The following is an 18,304-nucleotide window of genomic DNA, read 5'->3' on the forward strand; positions in this document are numbered from 1 at the left end:
CCCCCACTCCTACCAGGAATATCTAAAAACACAGTAGTCTACAGCTGCGTGGTTTACGTGACTACTGCTGTCTGAAGGGGAAACATGCAGCGTGTCCTCCTGAACATTTCCTTTATTTTGTTTCCTTCCAAAATGAACATTATAGTATACATTCAAACCCATGGACTTGAACTTGAGTTTGTCACCTGGGAGACTGCTTGGGATTGGTGGGATCTGACTGTACCTGGATGACACTTAAAAAACTTTTATTGTTTTCTTACTGGGAATCTTTACAAATTCTCATCAGAGATCACAAGAGGGACGTCATCAAAAGAGAAAACTGGGGCTTTTTGTAAACACTCTGGAGGGTCCTTGACCTCTTGGGAAGGTTGGGCACTCCACTCAGCTTCCAGCTGCTGAATCTTCCTTTCCTTTTCCTCCAAAATTTCTTGAAGCTGAGTGATCCTCTCGGTCTGAAGGGAAACCTGGGTCGACAGTTCCATAATCAGGCTGATTTTTCTATCACTTTTCTCCACAGGTAGGAGACCTCCACAGATCTCTTCCAGCAAGCTGTCTTCTAAAGCAAACAAGAAAAGGGAAGTCTGAGCAGTTTTGATTAGATTTCCCAGAAAGCAAAAAGAGGAAAAATGAAAAAAGCTTAATTTCTCACGTTCTTAAAAGACAGCACAGATGTTGCATCATCTGGTTAGATACCCTGAGAATAAAACCTGTATCCAGTGAGAGGAAAGATTCTGGGTGCTCATGAAAAAAGAAACAAAACAAGACTTGGGAGCCTCTTGAGAATGTACAGAATCAGCCCTTGCCAACTCGTTTTTATATGCATTTAACTTTGAATTAACCATAGGAATGATTCAGCCATGAAAATCCAATCTACAAGCAACAGCCATCCCAACTTTCATGTTGTTCTTTTCCCTAAGAATCTTTCACAAGAGCTATGATCAAGTAGAATTAAGCTTTGATTTGAATTTTAATTCAAGTGAAAATTTAAAAAAATGAAAAGGTTGCCATTGCTCTTTTTGGGGAAAGTAATAAAGAGGAAAGACTAGTTTCTAAACCCAAGTCAGCTTTCGAGTCCAGTCGGCAAGGGTGCAATTTGAGGTGCTCCAGGAAAACTCTATTATCATGGTATTTCCCATACAGGTTCATTTCTTTAAGGCCTGAAGGCTTCTTGGCACTTCTTAATTAAATCACAAGAAACCTTATCCTTTACCAATTTCTATCAGTTAACCCCTCAGATAAGGATAAGGCCTGAGTAAGTAAGGAGAGAGAGACTCCAACAAAGAGATAAAAGATGAGTGGTCGTTAAGAGTCCTTGAAAACACCTCTATAGCCCATCAAAAAATGGGCTCCTTAAATTCAAGTCCATCTTACTAGCCTTTAGCAGTACCCTACCACTCTTGAAATTTCCAGCATTAAATGTCTCTGAGCTATATAAAAGGCAGACTTAGGTGTAAGTAGTAAGAGATGTCAAGGGCTTGGGTATCATCTCAGAACTAATGGAGTTAATGGCATATATGAATGAACCTGACGTGTGGTCTCCGTGGTGGATTGTTATAATTGAGGTCCCCTATTTATGAAATCCTGAGTGAAAACAAATCTCACAGCTTCACCTGAGAGAAACATTGATGTCAGTCTCAGATATGAAGACCTGCTACTATTGGGTACCTACACACTTGCTAAAAATGGGCCAGCTTTGCTGTAGTAATGCATGCAGGAAAAAAAAAAAAATCAACCATTTCTCGGCAAATAAAATTATTAGCAGTTATCACATTCCCAAGGGATCGGGGATAAAATCTTTGGCAACACATTGCACAGTGGGCAGGGTGTTTTTGGCTTTGCAAAAGTGATCAGAGGAGACATAAGGCTATTCTCTGCTCTTAGAAATTATTAGTACGTTAGTAAGGTTTAATAATCCATGGGGAAATTTTTGCTGAATTTCTGTTAGAGTATTTAAAATTATAACAATAATATTTAAGATCGCCCATTCTCCATTATTCTGACCGGTCTGAAGGACAGGCACAGTGGATCACACCTGTAATTCCAGCACTTTGGGAGGCTAAAGCAGGTGGATCACTTGAGGTCACGAGTCCAGCCTGGTCAACATGGTGAAACCTCATCTCTACTAAAAATACAAAAATTAGCTGGGAGTGGTGGTGTGCACCTGTAATCCCAGCTACTCAGGGGACTGAGGCTTGAGAATCACTTGAACCCGGGAACTGGAGGATGCAGTGAGCCAAGATTGCACCACTGCATTCCAGCCTGGGCGACGGAGTGAGACTCCATCTCCAAAAAAAGAAAGAAAGAAAGAAAGATGTTGGTTTGAGTACCTTTCATAAGTTAACAAGCAATGAAAAAAAAATCTCAAATTTCAAAAGAGCATTTAGTTTATTGCCTCTGTGACAAGCCTGTGCTTTCCACCCCAGGAGAGGGAGTCCATATGGCAGGAGGCCTTCCTCATCTGCTGATGTGCCAGGGTCTCACCTTTCCTTTCATTTGACCGGAGCTGTACTGTCCAATACAGTAGTCACTGGTGACATGTGACCATTAAGCACTGGAATGTGGCTAATCTGAAGAGAGATGTGCTTTAATGTAAAATACACATTTGACTGGAAGATTCAGTTTAAAAAAATGTTAAATATTTCACATTTTCTATATTGCTTATGCATTAAAATGATAATATTTGAATATTTGTGTTAAAGAAAATGTATTTTTAAAATAATTTCGCTGACTTCTTTTTATGTTTTAAGAAATGTGGTTCCTAAAAAATTTTAAATGCATAGCTTACATTTATGACTTCCATTATATTTCTGTTGGATAATGCTGAGCTAGCATTTCCTTCCAGATGAGCAATCTCTGAAACCCAGGTGGATGTGTTACCTGGAGATGGCTCTAGTTAATCTGCACAGATATTATTTGAGAGGGAGGATCTCTGGTCCTCAACCATTGGCATACAGATCATTTTTCTGTTACCCCAGAGGGTGGAGTCATGTAAATCAAAGTTTGGCAAAAAGTGATGACTGCCAATTAATTGTGTTTGCTGAGGAGTGGGTGATTTCTTTCCTGAATGCACTACGCAGCAAAGCTGCCCCATCTTAAGCAGGTGTGTAGTTATCCAGGTAGCAGACTTTTGTATCTGTGACTGACAGTAACGTCTCTCTCAGTCCCTAAGCTACTTCTTAAAATGCATAAGAAACTGATTCAGATAGGTTAAAGAGAGTTTTATCAGGAGTGGGAGAAGGGAAATGGCCACAAAGTGACCAGGGAAGATGCTGAGGAGAGGAGGAGTGAGCAGCGGGGGTGCAGGACCTCCCCAGGGGCAGGGCTAGAGGTGGGTGCAGTGGAGCCTCACTGTGCCTGTCTGACATCTTCCTCTTTAACTTCTTCCATGTATTCTCTCCCCAGTTTTTCATCTGCTTTTAGAATGAGTTATCCTCAACAACTTTGTACAATGAAGAGAGTTTAGTGCCACCCCTGGCCCAACTGGTCAAAAAGTTTTTAGACAATGCAGTATAGATAAAATACTTTGTTCACCCAGCTCTAAGGATACAGCAGCAAAAATGCAGTGAGGTGGCATTGCACAGGCAGTCACGGTCACTAGGACCACATCCTCCATCTGGAAGAGAGTAATACAGGGAGAAGGTAGAAAGAAAATGAGAGAAGGAGAAGCAGGTGTCTAGGCAGCTCGGGCTGCTATCACAAAATACCACACAGGGGGTGACTTAAACCAGAAACATTTATGTTTGTAGTTCTGAGGGCTGGAAGTCTCAGATCAGGGTGTCAGGATGGTCAGGTTCTGGTGATGACTGTCTTCCTAGCCATTTTCTTGCTTCATCCTCACATGGCAGAAAGAAAGAGATCAAAAACTCTCTCATGTCTCTTCTTATAAGGGCACTGGCTGTATCACGAAAGGCCCACTCTCATGACCTCATTCAAGCCTAATTATTTCCCACAGGCCCCATCTCCAAGTGCCATCTAGTCTGGGGCTAGGGCTTCAACACAGGAATTATGATGGGGACATAATTCAGTCCATAGCACAAGGAGAAGACAGTTGGAAAAGCGTTAGATGTGGAAGAAAAAGAGATGGCATGAGGATTCCCATTGTTTTGTTCTCACGTATTAAGTGAAAATGCTAATAGACAACCTAAAGACATACTAAAAATAAAAAATTCTCATACAAGCATATTTCACTACTAAATAGTCTATTTACACAAATAACACAAATATTGTGTTCCCTTTTCTAAACACATTACAACATACAAAAGTGTTTAAAACTCTTTAGCAAAGTGAGGGCCTTCAAGAGCTTCATGTCCTATTTGTATTGGAAAGAGCCCAAGGCCACCCCAGTGAGTTTTCTAGAATCTACTGCTAACCACCTCACTACGCTCCCCCCATCTAGTCTCCCTCGTCTGTAACAGGAAGTGATGTGTGTCCCCAAGTTTCTCACAGCTCTACATGTCCCACAATTCACACACCTGTGGTCTTTCGTAGGCTCCGCTGGCAGCTCCCTGAAGCCTGGGGGTGCTGTTATCGTACCAGATCATCTCAGCCTTAACCCCACACCCAGAGGATCCAGGAAATCCAAAGATTGCAACAAGAAAAGCTCTTCTATGTGTGAGAAAGAGAGAAAAAAACCTGACTGGCCACAGTGAGTGTATGAACTCATCACTCTAGCTGCTACTGCAGGAGTTTTTACAAGCATATACTATTTTTCATCATTTTCCTTCTTTCTGCTTTTACTTAAAATGGATGTAAGGCAGAGCTGAGACTGAGGGTTTAGGGTCCTGGCAAAAAAGGCTACAGGGAATGGCCAGTGGGAGTTGGGCAGGGTTTGAAAAATTTAGCGAGAGGAGAGGCAGTCCCAGCATTCTGCCTTCAGCTGACCCAAGCTGCGCTCACTTTTCTATGTCAGGCTTGGAAGACTGAAGGTCCAGAAGAAAATACGAGATTGCCTTTGGCCATTTCCAGCTTCCTGTTCTTCATACTCTGAAAACCTTCATGCTCGGAGAAAAGTGACACATGAGAGTTATATCAAAAATGACTAATAATAGCTAAACAGATAACAACAGAGGTGACTGTAGTTGAAACAGTACCTTCAGAGACTGAGAGCTGACTACATTTTGGAGACTACTCACCTGCTACCGAGTATAGGAATTATTTCTGAAACATCTCTTTGATAATTTTCTAAGCGAGTGGTCTCAGTCACTGGTGTTCCTCCAGCTCTTCAGAGGTTGGCCGCCAGTTGTAATCAATGAGTGAAAAGTCTGTCTGCATTTTGTGATGACTGCAGCTGCACATTGTTACAGAGAGACCTGACAGAGGGAACGCTGCCGTACATAGACTGGGAGGACAGTGGGATCCCACTTGTTGCTAATCAGAGCAAGAAGATGTGGTTTCATATTAGGTCAGCAGACCTAGAATATGTGAAAACATTGCTTTACTAGTCCAAGAAGTTAACTTTTCTGTAAACAGTGATACAGCGCTGAAAAGTGACCCAGTGAATAGGAGGGAGAGTTCTTTTAGATTTTCTCAATACTTCTTGCTAAAAAGGGATGTTCCCTTTTAGATTTCTTTACGGGTGCCACCAAAAACTATGCATTAAACGGAGAAATGCTGAGAAACACTGATCTAATTTCTGATGCAACTACCCCTAATAATGGGGAATATACTTGTTCCTAGCCAGATTCCAAGTATCCTCCATAGTCATCTTCTTGTTCATTCCTTCACCCAATAATTGTGTTTGGGAACTTGCACATAGCAAGTGAATAAGATAGTGTTGGCTCCCACAGCTGCAGCTTCACAGTGGTGTAGGGGAGGGGCAGCACTGAGTTAGACCCAAAAGGTATAAAGCATTAGCCTAAACAAACATCTCAGCTGGGTACTCACTCATGAAAGTTTACTTTTCTCTCTGCTCTTCAAGCTAATGACTAAGGCTGCCAAGTATTTACTCAACAAGAAAGACTCAACCAGGATCACAGTGAGGTGATTAAATACATCATTCCACCAGAGCCACTCAGGATTGCTGTTTGGCCTAAAAGGCAGTGACAGCTTCCTCCTCTGTACATATGCCCATCACTGTGACTCACTACATGCTGGTTTTGAAAGTTGTGTATATTGTCAGCAGCCACCACAGAGCCCAGTTTCATCTCTTGCCATACTTGGACTTGCACAGTGGCACACCTTTAGGATATATTCTTTAGAAATATATCCCTCCCACTTAAATTTTTTTAAAAAAAAAAAGAAAAACTTTTTAGGTTTTCTGTCCTTCTCTAGATTTTTATAGTGAACAATTTGCAAATGGCTATTCTCTGAAATAAATGATTCACTTATTTTTTTGTATTGTAGTATAAATATTTTTCTTTTTGAAAGTCAGATTAGTCCTATGTCTTGAGGTTTCGCCTGTCCTCCCCTTTTAACATTTTTACTTGCAAAGAGACCAATCTCTATAGCGCCAAATGAGTGACTTCAAAGGTACCTCAATTTCCCTCCACTAAAACTGTGAACATTTAGGATACATCTGAAGTAGGCACGTGTTAATTGAGTTGGAAAAAAAACAAACAGCATTGTAAGAATAAAATTGATTGGCAAAGAGAATTGGTCACTAAAAAGAATTAAAATGTGGTACAATATTTGCTAGGAATTTTTGATAATATATCATAATGAAGATTAGTCTTATAAACAGTTTTTTATTTTATTTTTTTATTGCATTTTAGGTTTTGGGATACATGTGAAGAACATGCAAGATTGTTGCATAGGTACACACATGGCAGTGTGGTTTGCTGCCTTCCGTCCCCTCACCTGTATCTGTCATTTCTCCCCATGCTATATAAACAGTTATATTTTAAAGGGAAAATCTGCAATGGCACAGTGGAGGGAATATATCTTTTTACCTAGCAGCAGGCCAAAACTTGAGAGTTTAAGAAGATCTGTCTGTTTTTGTAAGTGCCTTAGAAGGGAAAAAATACTTAGTTGAGACCATGATGGAAGGGCTGCAGGCCGAATGACATGGGGCAGTGCTACTGAGAGCAGTGGATCAGAGAGTCTGTAGAACACCCAATGAAAAAAAAAAAAAAAAAAAAAAAAAAAAAAAAAAAACAAGAAAACAAGAGGCAAGAGAGACCATGTAGGAAGCAGTTGTTTCTTACCATTCATCTGGGCCCCAAGAAGTTGTGGTGCCTACATGTATCTTAGTCTGCTTGGGCTGCCTTAGTTTATGAACAACAGAAATTTATTTTCTCATAGTTCTGGAGACTGGGAAGTTAAAGATCGAAGTGCCGGCAGGTTCAGTGTCTAGTGAGGACCCATTCCTTGTAGATGGTGCCTTTCAGCTGTGTCCTCACACAGTGGAAAAGCCAATAGGCTCCCTCAGGATTCTTTTATAAAGCATTACTCCCATTGATGAGGGCTCTGCCTTCACGACCTAGTCACCTCCTAAAGGCCTCACCTTTTAATAGCATTAAAAGGTGATTGGATGTCAACCTACGTATTTTGGAGAGCCACAAACATTCAGACCCTAGCACTGCACCAGTCTCCAGGCCAGAGTGAGGGGTCTGGCTGATGAAGACACTTCTAGGACTTGTTTACTGTTTACGGAACACGTAGAATGAATGAAAAACACTGGTCTCTAACCACAAGCATCACTCATGTGGCAATTAGATGCTCTCATGGTGAGAGGTGTGTGGGAGCTAAGCAGACCAAGGGAAATACAGATTCCTATCTTTCTTCTTATGCTCACTCTGAGGCATATACTCTAGGGCCCATGTTCATCATTTATTTAAGTGGTAATTCCCTCTTGCCTAGTATTTAAATATTGCAATAGCTGCTTCTTTAGTCACTCTGCTTCTGCTACTTTAGTCTGGTTTCAGCTCTGTACAGAAAGGTCCCATTAAAATATAAGTCAGGTCTTGACACTCTTGCCTAAAATCCACCAGTGACTTTTCATCTTGGGCAGACCAAAATCTCACACTGACCTTCAAGGCCCTGTGTGATCTGGGACCCCTTTACCTCAATAGCACATATCCTAATCCTCCTTCCTCCTCTCCAGAGTAAATGCAACATTGACTCTGCTACATCTCCACAATTCTCATTGCTGTTCTACCAGGCCTGGTATGTTCTTATCCCAGGACCTTTGCATTTACTCTTTCCTCTGCCTGGACAATTGTACACCTGATGCATGCATGTCTAGCTCTCTCAATTCCTTCAGGTCTTCACTCTCCAAAGTCATCTTCACACAGTGAAGGCTTCCCTGGCTATCCTACCTATAATTTCAACCCAAGCCCCGTTGCTGAATACTTCAAATCCCTGTTTTCTGCCTTGCTTTTACTGACATGCTGTATTTGTCTATTATAGATTTTGTTTTTATCTTGTTGGTAATCTCTCTCCCCTGCTAGAATGAAAGATCCATGAAAGCAGAGCTTTTTTATTGTCTTGTTCAGTACTGTGTCTCCTATGCCCAAAATCATGCATGAATTATAGAGGATGGTCATTTGTCAAGTGAATAAATAAATGAAGGTTAAGTGCATACGTAATACAAATCACCTAAGAAAGTATCGGTCTAAAGGTTACAATTGTCATGTCATTAGGATGAATACAGAGAGATCCAAGATGGCTGATCACTAACAGCTCGGGATTGTAGCTCCCACTGAAAGCGCAAAGAATGAGAGGACGCCACACCTTCACATGAATTCTTGTTGCTCACGCACCAGGAGATTCCCAGCGGAGGAGCCCCACGGGTCGCCAGCGCGACTCTTGTGACCGGCGAGGCGGTTTTGCCGGCGCCTTGGAGCGACGGTTCTTGGTGCAGAGTCGGAAAAGCACCATCAATCTTAACGCCGCTGATTTGGTCGGTGCAGTGGGTTGCTCAGATTTCGGCGCTGAGAATCAGTAAGTTGGACGTCCACTCAGAAACCTAATTACAAAGACGGTGAATTCAAAGACCACAGACGGATAAATTTATAACGAAGGGAGGAAAGCGGCCAAAAAAGGCTGAGAATGCCCAAGATCAGAACGCCTCTCCCTCAGCGGGGGATCACAGTTCCTCATCAGCAACGGAACAAGGCTTGATGGAGAACGAGTGTGTTCCAATTACAGAAGCAGGCTTCAAAATGTGGATAATGAGAAACTTCTGTGAATTAAAAGAACTTGTTTTAACCCAATCTAAAGCAACTAAGAACTTTGAAAAAAGATTTGATGAAATGTTAACAAGAATACACAATTTAGAGAGGAATATAAGTGAATTGATGGAGCTGAAAAACACAATAGGAGAACTTCGTGAAGTATGCACAAGTTTTAACAGCCGAATTGATCAAGCAGAAGAAAGGATATCAGAGGTCGAAGACCAACTCAATGAAATAAAACAAGAAGACAAGATTAGAGAAAAAAGGATACAAAGGAACGAGCAAAGTCTCCAAGAAATATGGGATTATGTGAAAAGACCTAATCTACGCTTGATAGGTGTACCTGAATGTGACGAAGAGAATGAATCCAAGCTGGAAAATACGCTTCAGGACATTATTCAGGAAAATTTTCCCAGCCTAGTAAGGCAGGATAATATTCAACTCCAGGTAATACAGAGAACACCACAGAGATATTCCTCAAGAAGAGCAACTCCAAGGCACATAATCGTCAGATTCACCAGGGTTGAAATGAAGGAGAAAATACTAAGGGCAGCCAGAGAGAAAGGTCAGGTTACCCACAAAGGGAAGCCTATCAGACTTACAGCAGATCTCTCAGCAGAAACCCTACAAGCCAGAAGAGAGTGGGGGCCAATATTCAACATCCTTAAAGAAAAGAACTTTCAACCCAGAATTTCACATCCAGCCAAACTAAGCTTCACATGTGAAGGAAAAATAAAGTTTTTTGTGAATAAGCAAGCACTCAGAGAATTCATCACCACCAGGCCTGCTTTACAAGAGCTTCTGAAAGAACCACTACACATATGAAAGGAACAAACAGTATCAGCCTTTCTAAAAAAATTATCAAAAAGAGCATCAATATAATGAAGAATTTACATCAACTAATGGACAAAATAGCCAGCTAATGGCAGTATTAAACTCACATATCTTATTATTAATTCTAAATTTAAATTGACTAAATCCCCCAATCCAAAGACAGGCAATTTGAATAAAAAACTAAAACCCATCAGTATGCTGCATCCAGATCCATCTCACATTCGAGGATACACAAAGACTCCAAACAAGGGATGGAGAAAGATTTACCAACCAAACAGAGAGCTAAAATAAATAAATAAAAAGCAGAAGTTACAATTAAGCAACAAAGATCAAAAGAAGCAAAGAAGGACATTATATAATGATAAAAGGATCAATGCAACAACAAGAAGAGCTAAAGATCCTAAATATATACGCACCCAATACAGGAATACGCAGACATACAAGACTTATAAAGAGACTTAGACTCCCACATAATAATAGTGGGAGACTTCAACATTAATATTAGACAGATCAATGAGACAGAAAATTAACAACGATATTCAGGACTTGAACTCAGATCTGGAACAAGTAAATGTAATTAACATTTATAGAACTCTGCACTTTAAATATACAAAATATACACTCTTATCAGTACCACATCATATCAACTTAGAAGTTTAAAAGAAATCTTGGTTGGCTCCTTGTTTGCTATTCTCTTCCCTCATTTTCTTTCATGTCTCCATTATTAAGGACAATTATAGGCATACCCATATTTAGACTGCATTCTAGCCCGGGCAATAAAGCAATACCCCCATCCTCTCTCCTTCTTCCTCTTTCTCTTTCTTCCTCTTCTTTATTCTTTTTTTTAAAAAAAAAAAAAAAAAAAAAACAACAGATAGACAATCCCATAGTGAGTTTCTCAGTTCCCTGCAAGGAGTCGGGAGTCTTGAGTCATAGAAGCCTGACAGGGCCGATTCTGTAAGTCCCAGGGTGGGAAAGAGGTCAGTGATTTCTCTAGTTCTCAGGGGGATCCCCCCAAAATGGGGAAACAGACATTGCATGCAACCAGAAGAAAAAGAAAGGGTTTAGGAAAGGGGATGGAGACAGAAGAGGGAAAAAAAAAAAAAAAAAAAAAAAGAAAATTCTGCCCACTCAGGGTCACTGTGCAACTTGTAGGGGGCAAGCCTGTGGATCGATCAGCACAGTAAGCATTCAAAGAATGCGCTCATAGGAAAAGATTCAATAACTTCCACACAGGGACCGAGCCCAGCTGTGGGGCTGGGAATTTGGTCCTCCCTGAGGCCTACAGGGATTTATTTGCTAGTTTACCCAGTGGCCTTTCTTCCAGATACCCCTGCAGGGTACCTGGAGTGGGGAAAACCTGGGGGTGTCCAAGCCTCAGCCTTCTGGCTCTGTATAGCAACTACCCAGGCTAGTTAGGTGAGGTGAGTGAGGGAAGAGCCCTAGGCCATGGTTGGGGCAGCTGTCAGGCTCAGGGTGTCATGGTGAACCCCATGCAGAGACAGACCTGGGCAAAGTTGAGTCCATGCACTCTCAATTTGGGCATAATTGGTTCTTGGGGGAGTGAAAATATTTTAGATATTACAATGATTTGTGGTACTCTACAGCTACACCAGAAAAAAAAAAAAGAAAAAGAAACAAAGAAGCCTGGGTTTGAGTCATCTCAGTACTACCACTTATATCCTGTAAGATCTCAAACTCCATAATGTTGACATTCTAAGTCTCTGTTTCTTCAGTTGTAAAAAGGCCATGAAAGTACCTGCCCATTGGGTTGTCGTGAGGGTTCAGTTAGAGAATCTGGAGAAAGTACCCAGCCCAGAAGCACATGACCACTCCTCAATAAATGAATGCTGCTCAATTCTAGGTGTGAGCATACTTCCAAGGCTTCTTTTTGGAAGCAATTAGATTGTGCTAAAGACTGTATATGAGGTTCAAGGGAGCTTTAGCATCTCCTTCCCTGAGTTACCACCCTGCTTTCTTTACTGTTGTGTCAGAATGAAGGTAAGAGGGCAATTTTTCCCAATTTCTTTTTCTAGAGTTCTGCAAACTATTTTGGAAAATTCTTAAGCATCACCTTAGCACTAGTGCACAGATCTGGGATCCCAAACTTACAAAGGACTCCAAAAATCTAGTACAGCACCCTATTACAGACAAGTACGTCCTTAAGATAACCTTTTGCCATGGAGTGACAGAGATTGCAGGGAATGCACTGGAAGGCGCATTTGCTTCTCAGTGGATATCTGTTTAGCTCTGAGGAGCACACACAAACTCCAGTTTGCTTAGAATTTGGACCTTATATTCTAAGCAGAATATCTAGCCTGAATTTGCAGTTTGCAACAACAAAAAAAAAAAAAAAAAAAAAAAAAAAAAGGATGAATACAAAAATATCCTAGGCCGGGCACGGTGACTCACGCCTGTAATCCCAGCACTTTGGGAGGCCGAGACGGGCAGCTCATGAGGTCAAGAGATTGAGCCCATCCTGGCCAACATGGTGAAACCCTGTCTCTACTAAAAATACAAAAATTAGCTGGGCGTGGTGGCATGTGCCTGTAGTCCCAGCTACTCAGGAGGCTGAGGCAGGAGAATTGCTTGAACCGGGGAGGCGGAGGTTGCAGTGAGCTGAGATCACACCACTGCACTTCAGCCTGGCGACAGAGTGAGACTGTCTAAAAAAAAAAAAAAAATTCTAGATTTCCTCCCCAGGCATATTTTTTCTTCAAATACTGCTTTCAATACTGCATTAAAAAAAATAAACTGTTCTCATTGCATGTAACATCGCTGAGTTTACTTTCTTTTTTGATAGAAAATGGAAAGTTAGAAATGTCTTCTCAATCTAGGATGTAGATTGCTATACACTATAAAAATGGTTCCCCAAACGTGGCACTGGGAAAGCTCTGTTAATGTGGAGAATCCAAGATCTCATCCTTGAAATTCTGCTTGAGTGAATCTAGAAGGGTGCCTGGGAATCTATCCTTTTATAGAGCTTCCCAAGGAAATCTATCAGCCAGGTTTCTACAAGTGAATTTCTGCTGACCTGCAAGATTCACGGTGAATCAATATTTGACTAAATCCTAAGAGGTAGGCCAGAAATCACCAGGCAAGCCTATTCTTGACAAGGCTGCAATATGCACAGCTGGAGGAGGGAGAGCACATCTATTGTGCTGGCTACATGACGAGACTCTGCGTTTAAACGTTACTAGCTGACTGAATGCATCCATGGTCCTTGCAACCCAGCCCCCATCCTTTAATTAGCTTACATACCAACAATATCTTGCCAGTTCTAATTTGGCTAAATTATCTCCAGAACATACAGAAAAAATGATGAGTGTTTAGGAGTTTGTTTCTGTTTTTGTTTTCATTTCTGTTTCAGTGAATGAATACATCTATTTCCTTAGTCTGTCTTTTCTTTCCTGTGGCTAGTGGGTGGAAAAGAGAGGGTGAGCCAGAGAGAGAGGAAGGCAGAGACTGCAGTTTGGGTTGGAAGTACAGTGACTCCCCAGCTTCCATAGAAGTTTAACAGTTACCCTCACCATGCCCTCCTGAGGATCTGAATCCAGGGCTGTATTCCTGGAGCTTGCTGGAGTCAGCGCATATGTCCAAGAAGACTGATAACTCTTTGCCAGCACAGGCAGGGTGTTGGTCATTTGCGTGGAAAAGCAAGTGATGATGTCTCAAAGATGACACCACAAAATGAATATACGCGTGAGAGGTCGGGGTAGGCCCCAGTGGCCAGACATTGGCTGGTGGGCAGAGTGCAGTGCTGTATCTCGTCTTCTGTCTACTCACCAGTAAGGCTAAGTGTTCCACTAGGGTGAGCGTAGGATAACCTAGGCTAACTTACCCCATCAGTCCCCTTCTGGGGCACAGTTCCTTCCCATCCACTGCAGGGTAAGCCACTACACCTGACCATTTTACATCTTTTGGACTGAATGTTGCACTACTGTCAACTGTGGGACTTTTTCAAGTTTTTCTTCCTGGTGGTGCATAAGGGTTAGTTAAGGATACTTCCTTATGAAATCAGTACTGCCTATTCAGATCATTTGTTTGCCTTAATTTTTAAAAGATATTGCAGTGTCTAATGTTGTACAGCATTGAGAAATAAATTAATGTTATAGTAATAATAGTATTGTTAGGGCTATTCTTTGTAATGACTGAAAAATTTTTTTGAGAAAGATGGGGTAAAGGATCCATTGCTATTGTTCATCAGGATTTTACTTGTTTAAACTGTGCCAAGGAATGGGCTTTTCACAGAGGAAGTACAAGTTATTTTGATTTAATTGACGTGACACTGCTATTAAATGTCCCTGATGACAGAACACTTGACTGCAATCATTTTTTGTACAAAATTTTGACTGACATGTGCAACTATACATGCCCTTCTCTTTTTTAAATTTCACCCCATCTCTCATTTTCTTTCTTTTGATCAGCCTTGGGATAACAGAGAGAGATAGCACTACTGGTCTGCAGAGGAATCTCTCCTTTCCTAGTCCCCTAGATATGATGCTAGGTCTGTAGACAGTGTCTTTTGGCTGGAGCTTAAAAATGTGTGTATAAGACATAATAAACTGCAAAAGATACTACGGCAGCAGCAGGTTCACACAGAACTTATTTGTGTTGTCCATTTATTTTGTCCTGAATGCTAAAAACAATGAAATCAATTGCTACTAGTACCAGCCAAGTGGGATCATCACATAATTCTCAGAACATATTATTCTCTGAGTGGTGGCCACTCTCTCACTTAATGACATGGCTGAAATTTGTTATTGAGATTTTCACTTACATGAAACGTAGAACAGAGGAAGCTCCATCCATGATTCTCAGAAAGCTTGGAAGAGTACTTTAGAAATAGGGAAGTGTGGTAGGCAGAATAATGACTACCCTCAAAGCTGTCCACAAAAACGTCCAGAAAAATATGCCCCTAAGAGTTCCCCAAAACCTTTGAATATGTTGCTTTATATGACCAAAGAGACTTTGCAGACGTGATTAAGGATTCTGAGATGGGAAGATTGCCTTGGATCATCTGGGTGGACCCCATGTAATCACAAGGATGATAAAAGGAAGTAGGGAGTCAGAGTCAGAGAAACATATCTGAAGATGTTACAATGCTGGCTCTGAAGACAGAAACAGGGGCTGCAAGCCAAGGGATGTGAGTGGCCTAAAGAAGATGGGAAAGCCAAAGAAAGATATGTTCCCCTAGAATTTATAAAAAGAACACAATCCTGTTGACACCTTGATTTTAGTCCAGGGACACCTGTTTTGGACTTTTGACCTCCATCTGTAAGAACTATGAAAGATCACGAGCCAGGAGTGGTGGCTCGCGTCTGTAATCCCAGCACTTCTGGGAGGCTGAGGCAGGCAGATCACCTGAGTTTGAGACCAGCCTGACCGACAGGTGAAACCCTGTCTCTACCAAAGATACAAAAATTAGTCAGATAGAGTTGTGGGCACCTGTAATCTCAGCTACCCAGGAGGCTGAGGCAGGAGAACTGCTTGAATCCAGAAGGCAGAGGCTGCAGTGAGCCAAGATCACACCACTTCACTCAGAGTAAGACTCCTTCTCAAAAAAAACCCAAAAAACCTTAAGTTCACAAATTGGTTTTACTTTAAGCTACTAAGATATTATAATTTGTCATAGCAGCAACAGAAAATGAATAGAGAAAGGAAAAAACTAAAGAACATCTGAATAACGAAGACAATCTATCCATTATAGGAGAGCCAGAAAGCTCATTTAGTGCATTGTCACCAGTGGACTTGGATTTCAACTATGGGCAGCTGAAGGTTTCCAGACATCCAGAGAGATCTGGATTACAGACCCTCCTGTCACCTTTGGAATCTTAAACCATTATAGTTCCCTCTTCTGTGTAAATGTTAATCTTTCTACTTTTAAGCATTTAAACATACTTAATTGCTGTCATTTTAGAAATGAAATACAACTCTTAGACTACTTAATGCCTTTTCAGCTATTACTCTGTCACTCTTCTCCCCTTTCACAGTCAAAGGTCTTGGATGAGTTGTGTGTACTCTTCTCCCTTTCCTCTCCGGCAGTCCCTGCTCATTCTTGGAGGATAGTTCCAAAACCCCCAGTGGATGCCTGAAACCACAGATAGTACCAAACTTCAGATATACTATGCTTTCTTCCTGCACACACATACCTATGATAAAGGTTAATTTATAAATTAGGCACAGTAAGAGATTAACAAAAATAACAAATAGTAAAATAGAACAATTATAATAATATACTATAATAAAAGTTATGTGAACATGATTTCTCTCTCTCTAAATATATTATTGTATTATACTCACCTATTTTCCGACCATGGTTTACCTTGAGTAACTAAAACTGCAGAAAGCAAAATCACACATGTTTTTCTCATGTCAACCTATTACAAGCAAATTTTTGTTTTCAAAAGGGCCTTACTAAACTTGGCCTTGCTGAGGTTACCAGTGTCACCAAATCCAAAGGACTTGCCTCAAGTTCATCTACCTGACCTCTAAACATTTGGCCTGTTGGCAGTCTTCCTTAGAGCAGTCCCGTACGTCAACCACTCATACACTGCTGAGTATTCAAATGGTGTTCAAATGAGGCAAAGGGAGAGCTGTAACCAATCCTGCTGGTCTGTTCCTCACTTCCAATTTCTGTACGCTCCATTTTCCTTTTTTTCTGGTCTGTAAATCTCCTACCACGTGGCTGCACTGGAGTCTCTGTTAATCTGTTGTGATTCTGGGGGCTGCCTGATTCATGGATAGTTCATTGCTCAATGAAACTCTTTTAAATTTAACGTTGCTGAAGTTTTTCTTGTACCATGATCATACAAATGGGCTTTGTAGTGGCACACCTGAGCACTTGGACATTTATTGTTGGAATGTACAGGGTTCAGGTCAGAAGATACCAGAAGAAAAGTAGGTTTTAGGGAGAGAGCCATGAAAGTGGTTTAAGCAAATGAAAAGCAATAGCAGAGTTGAAGTGTGTAAAAATAATGTCACAGTGAGAGGGCCCTTGCACACTGGAGAGGAAGAACTTACAAAAAGCAGCTACTGCTTATCAATCTTCTCCAGTATGAACAATAATACCTAACTTTATTTTTATTAACTTTCACTTTTACTTTTTGCAACTTGCTTTTCATTTAAATTTTACCGTAATAAAACAACAGGAAGAAATTGACTCAAGGATTAGGTGAGAGACAGGAATGTCTTTGCTAAGTTAACTCGGCACCATAAAAATGCCCCGTTCTTGAGGTTAGCTTGCGGTATACTGTTCTTTCAATCCCCCCTCCTTGTGGAATGCCATTCCAATTTTATCAGCTTGACTTTATTTTTTTCATAACAAGAAACAATTTCATCTTGAAATTACAAAAGATAATTGAAAAGTTACAGAGAAATTCTCCAAGAGGGGACTCAAACAAGCTTTTTTTTTTTTTTTTTTTTTTTTTTTTTTTTTTTTTTTTTTGGTTTAAGGAATCTTTGGATATTTTATATAACTATTAATTTTCATAGGTGTTTTTTTCTAATAGTTACCTACTTTGTCAGGTAAGTTACATTCCTTGAGAACAGCTAATAGTAACAGACTTACTTTCAGATTAAACTCAAATCCAAAGCACTTTAGAGAACCATATGAACATGTAGAGCACCAAAAAAGAAAAAAAGAGAAAAAAAAAAAAAGCATAAAAAATTGTCTAGGGGACTGATGGAATACTCGGCAAAATTCTTCTGTTGTTGTTTTATAAGTTTTGTTGTATATATTTGAGATGTATTATACATAAATAATAATAGAAAAATAAAACTTTTAGAGATATCAAAGAACTTCCATGGCTATGATTTATTTTTCTTTTTCCATAGCTTCTTCCTCTGTACTTGTGAGACAGCAGTAAAGAGACGGAATAAAGGGAAAGTGGGGAAAGGTAAACATTTACAGAGCATCTACTCCCTGTCGTTTTGCTAAGAACTTGTTCAGCAATTACACCAAAGCAGAGTAAATATTTGCCTCTTATTGCTACTATTATGCGTGATACCACCAGACCCTTTGTATAGCTAGGAGCAGGTCTGAAACATGCAGCAACTTTTCAGCCACATCATTACACCCTGCCTCTTCTATCAGCTAAGTATATAAGTCCATGGAAATCTTGTCCCATCAGCATCTCCTATTAATCTGGGGTCACAACATACCCATGGGGGTCATATGCTAAATACTTTTCAATTGTTTATGGAATATTTCTGGCTTCAAAAGATAAAACAGACAAGGCATGGTGACTCATGCCTGTAATCTCAGCACTTTGGGAGGCTGAAGTGAGCAGATAACATGTCAGGAGATCGAGACCAGCCTGGCCAACGTGGTAAAACCCTGTCTCTACTAAAAAACA

At 40.7% G+C, this 18,304-nt stretch overlaps 1 protein-coding gene across 1 annotated transcript in view; it reads right to left on the bottom strand.

Moving 5' to 3' along the window:
• Nucleotides 1–269: 269 nt before the first annotated feature.
• Nucleotides 270–18,304, bottom strand: part of CCDC192 (coiled-coil domain containing 192) — a 200,929-nt gene continuing 182,894 nt past the window's right edge. Inside the window, exon 7 of the mRNA XM_003920637.2 lies at nucleotides 270–556. Coding sequence (XP_003920686.1) covers nucleotides 270–556 — 287 coding nt within the window. The remainder of the gene's footprint in view (nucleotides 557–18,304) is intronic.

This window comes from Saimiri boliviensis, chromosome 1 (assembly GCF_048565385.1).
Source record: "Saimiri boliviensis isolate mSaiBol1 chromosome 1, mSaiBol1.pri, whole genome shotgun sequence".
NCBI classification, from domain to species: domain Eukaryota; kingdom Metazoa; phylum Chordata; class Mammalia; order Primates; family Cebidae; genus Saimiri; species Saimiri boliviensis.